The sequence below is a fragment of the Atta colombica genome, unplaced genomic scaffold (genome assembly GCF_001594045.1).
Source record: "Atta colombica isolate Treedump-2 unplaced genomic scaffold, Acol1.0 scaffold30, whole genome shotgun sequence".
NCBI classification, from domain to species: Eukaryota; Metazoa; Arthropoda; class Insecta; order Hymenoptera; family Formicidae; genus Atta; species Atta colombica.
In genome coordinates, this window is record NW_017259404.1 from 1,105,296 (window position 1) to 1,109,274 (window position 3,979).

Consider the following 3,979-nt stretch of genomic DNA (forward strand, 5'->3'; position numbering starts at 1 on the left):
TTCCATTTCATTTAATATCACAAGTCAATACAAGAAAGCGTCTTTATCTAAGCAATCTTACAAGGCAACGATCCACAGAAACCAATACACGATCATAAACTTCTGTGCTTCATCCCTAAAAAATAATTCAGAAGATTATAATAAAAGCTTAAAGTACAAGATTGGAAAGAACACTTTTCTTCTGTGTGCATTCACCAGAACAAAAAGAGAGATATGACGAAGACAGTGAATATCAGCTGCAATGTGAGGAGGCAGAAAACCTTGCGGACAAAACTTCTCCTGATAATGATGTCCTTGAAGTCGCCTATAAATTCGTCGGCCTCGTCTTGTGGTAACATGTTCCTTCTGCGCTGTTCTCGTACCCAGGCTTTGTACAGTTCTAAATTTTCCCTTTCCCTCTGTGCCACCATTTCATCTGTCACAGTGATAGTATAAGGTCCCTGGAATTAGAATTAATTATTATTAAATCGAAAATCGCTCAAATTCTTTCAATTGCGTTATTACTGATAATTTTAAAAATCCTAATGTCACAATTATTTATTAGAATTATTTATTAAGCAAGAGGACAGCCATTAAAGAAATTTCAATTTATAGAAATGTTATAAAAAAGGAGACTATAGAAAAATATAATTATATTAGTAAAAAGCTTAGTGAAGAAAAGCTATGTGAATCTGATGAACTATTTAATTTAACGATACTGAGAATTAAGATCTGCTGTTTGAGTGATTTAAATGTCACTTACACTTTTTAGTTTCTGGCCTTTAATTAACGGCGGCAGCTGTGGAGGACCTGGGATATTGTGTGGAATCCGTTGTTCTTCGATATCGATATCGTCGGACCGCATTGGATAGGCTGAATGGAACTGCTCGTTAACATGTATCAATCTCTTGCTCCTTTCTGATTTTTGTTGTTATACCTAATAATATTACATGCCTAATTATGCGCTGAATCTATTGTCAATCAATCGCAACTGCGATTAACAAATGAAGATAAAGTGTAATTCGGCAAGCAATCGCTTTAAATGTAGAAATTTTAAAGAATGCTCCGTTATCACGATTGTACATCGTGTATGGTTAGACAGCAATCATCGTGATGAGGAATGGTTCTATTGGGTTGTCCGGAAAGTTCGTGCTGATGTTAAAGAAAAATTGAAACGCAGAAAATTTTAATTTAATAAATGTATACTAAAATTTAAATTTTAGTCGGCACGAACTTTCCGGACAACCCAATATATAGGTAGGTTTATTCGTTTTAATAATTAAAGCGTGAATGTGTTAAGAAGAATATTGATTTTGAAAAACACAATTAAAAGATATAATTTTCTATGTAATTATCTAACAAGTTTGTTCATAATAATTCTGATTAATATTTAGTTCTATCTCTGGAAAATGTTTATAGTGAAATTCACTGTGAGAAATGAAATTTCATTCTTTAAGATTAAATATGAGTTATTCTTGTTTAAGATCAACTTAATTTTCACTCTTTAGAGAGAAATTTTACACTAAATTATTTAGAGAGTTCAAATTTCTATTTAACAAAATATTTTTTCCTGAAAATTGAATGTGTTACATACACAAAGAATAGCCAAGTTTTTTAAAATTTTGTATTAATTTTCTGGGGAGAAGTCTTCATACGCATCATATTATCATATTTGATAATCAGAATTGACGCCAATAGGAATGGTTCATATATGAGCTGTTATATAAATCAAACGGTTATTTTTCTTCTTCATAAATAGTGAAGAAGTGGGGCAAGAATCTCAGATGGCGCAGTCTTTTGGAACAGGCGAAGAAAACTTGCGAGAAGAATAACGATCATTGTGAATTGAACTTGTCAGCGTCAAATACTGTGAGTTAGAGCGACATCACGCTTACAGATTTTCTACTTCTAAAAAATCTTATACTAAAATATATATATATATATACTATATACATATATAAAATTTTATTTATACAATGATTCGAAACTGATTAACTCATATTATTACAAATTTTTTTTGAAAATTCGTAAATTAAAATAAAATTAACATCATGTTTGTTTGTTTTTTGATATTGAAATGTAATTTTTGTTTATTATCTTTTTCGAATCAGTTATATTATGTAATACATTTGTTCTATGAGTTATGGTATATAATTTTATAATATATACATATATATAGTGTTGGAACAGATACCGTTTGAAAGATATCTAGATATAGATATAGGTATTAGTACGTAGAAAATGTATTTAGGTATAAGTACTGTTACATTTTTAGATATAATTACCTAAATATAGATACAAATATAAGAAAAAAATATCCGAAAATTTAGATACTTTTTAGATATTTAAAAAAAAAGGAAGAAAAGAAAAATAGGGAAGTAGGAAAAAATAAGAGAAAACAAGAAAAGAAAAAGATATAAGCAGCGTAAAATGTTATATTTTATTTGTTTTAATACATAAAAGAATGTCTCGATAATGAAAATTGAAAACAAGTTGCGTTCATATATAGGAAGTTCTCGATCTACGAGATCATTTCTCATGAGCGGGTACAGTGAGAAAATGATTTTGTTATAGGATTTTGTTATAGGAATAAATTAAGAGAAAAAAAACGTGACATTTGTTAAGAAAATGATCGAGTTATTATTGCAAATTAATTATTTCTTATTCGTCAATGTAATAAATAATCAATAGTATCGCTAGCAAATAAAAGACTCACATATACACATAGAAGTCGTAGATGGTCGTAGGATCTCAAATTATAAGAAATTGACCAATTCTCTAGCCAAGTATTTTCCCTATATTTGCCTGTGACTGGTCAGTTTCCCTGACTTAAGACATTTCTCTACGATCATCTATAGATTTTCGCGTCGCATATTCCAACACGTTCCAATACGCTCTTACCATAGCTCTTACTCACTCCAACGCGCTTATAGAGTGAGTAGGAGCTATGGTAAGAGCATATTAGAGCATGTTGGAGCTTGCAACACGAACAAACCTCATGATTTCTATGATAAACGATCCTAAAAGTCTATCCAAAAGATAGATTAGATTCTATATAGTTTGCTTCTATTACCAATAATTAGTTGATATAGCAGACTAGTAGCAATCACAACAAATCAATTTTATTGTCACATATTTACCGATTACTTGTTAAAGGTACTGGTTTATTAAAATTCTTTCTCTCATTATCAATGTAGAATGGACTAAGTCAAAAAGTCCTTTATTTTGCAATTTTCACAATATTTTAGGAGATATTACAATAATTTCTAAAGACCACCAAATAAGTACATATTCGCGGATTACCATCAAGACTACGCTTAGGGGATTCGCACAATAAAAGGAACAGAGAACAGAGAATAAGAATTTCAACCTATTATATCAGAAATGTATTGTGGAATATACAGTTTCTGATAGGCTGAAATTCTTATTCTCTATTCTCTGTTCCCTATTTTGTTTATTGTGCGGAGCCCCTATCAGTTGCATTAGATTATCGCGCAAGGACTATTTGATAGGCGCGCGCTAAGCGCCATAACTCAAGCAGCGTGCCTACCAAGTAGTCACTATTCCCCGCGCAACAAGTGATCGCAACCAATGGGCGTATACTTGGTGGTAATCCACGTAGTAATACTCAATAAATGATATTTAGAAATTAATTATATTTAGAAATTAATATCTCCTAAAGTATTGCAAAAATTGCACAATGGTAAAGGACTTTTCGACTCACAAGGGAAGTTTCACAACTGTACGGAACCGATTTGATTCTCCATGAAATATGTTGTTAAACATGAAAATCTAAGAGACGTATTTTTTTATACGTGCCCTAAATCATGTTTAAGAAGTAAAACACCTCTTTGAAAAAAAACAGTATTTTTCTTTTGAAGCGAATATCGTCGGAAGTATTGTATATATATATTAGATGTAGTAAAAAGAAATCCATTATTTTTCCATTCAATTTCATGCAAAAATAATGGATTTCTTTTTACTACACCTAATATATATA

General features: G+C 30.7%; 1 protein-coding gene across 1 annotated transcript in view; it reads right to left on the reverse strand.

Annotated features, from left to right (window-relative positions):
* LOC108690239 (protein lifeguard 3-like) overlaps positions 1–844 on the reverse strand; it is a 2,516-nt gene extending 1,672 nt beyond the window's left edge. The window contains exons 1-3 of the mRNA XM_018197426.1: positions 743–844; positions 196–440; positions 62–115 (exon numbers count right to left, since the gene is read on the reverse strand). Of these exons, the coding sequence (XP_018052915.1) occupies positions 62–115; positions 196–440; positions 743–844 (401 nt within the window). The remainder of the gene's footprint in view (positions 1–61; positions 116–195; positions 441–742) is intronic.
* Positions 845–3,979: the final 3,135 nt, after the last annotated feature.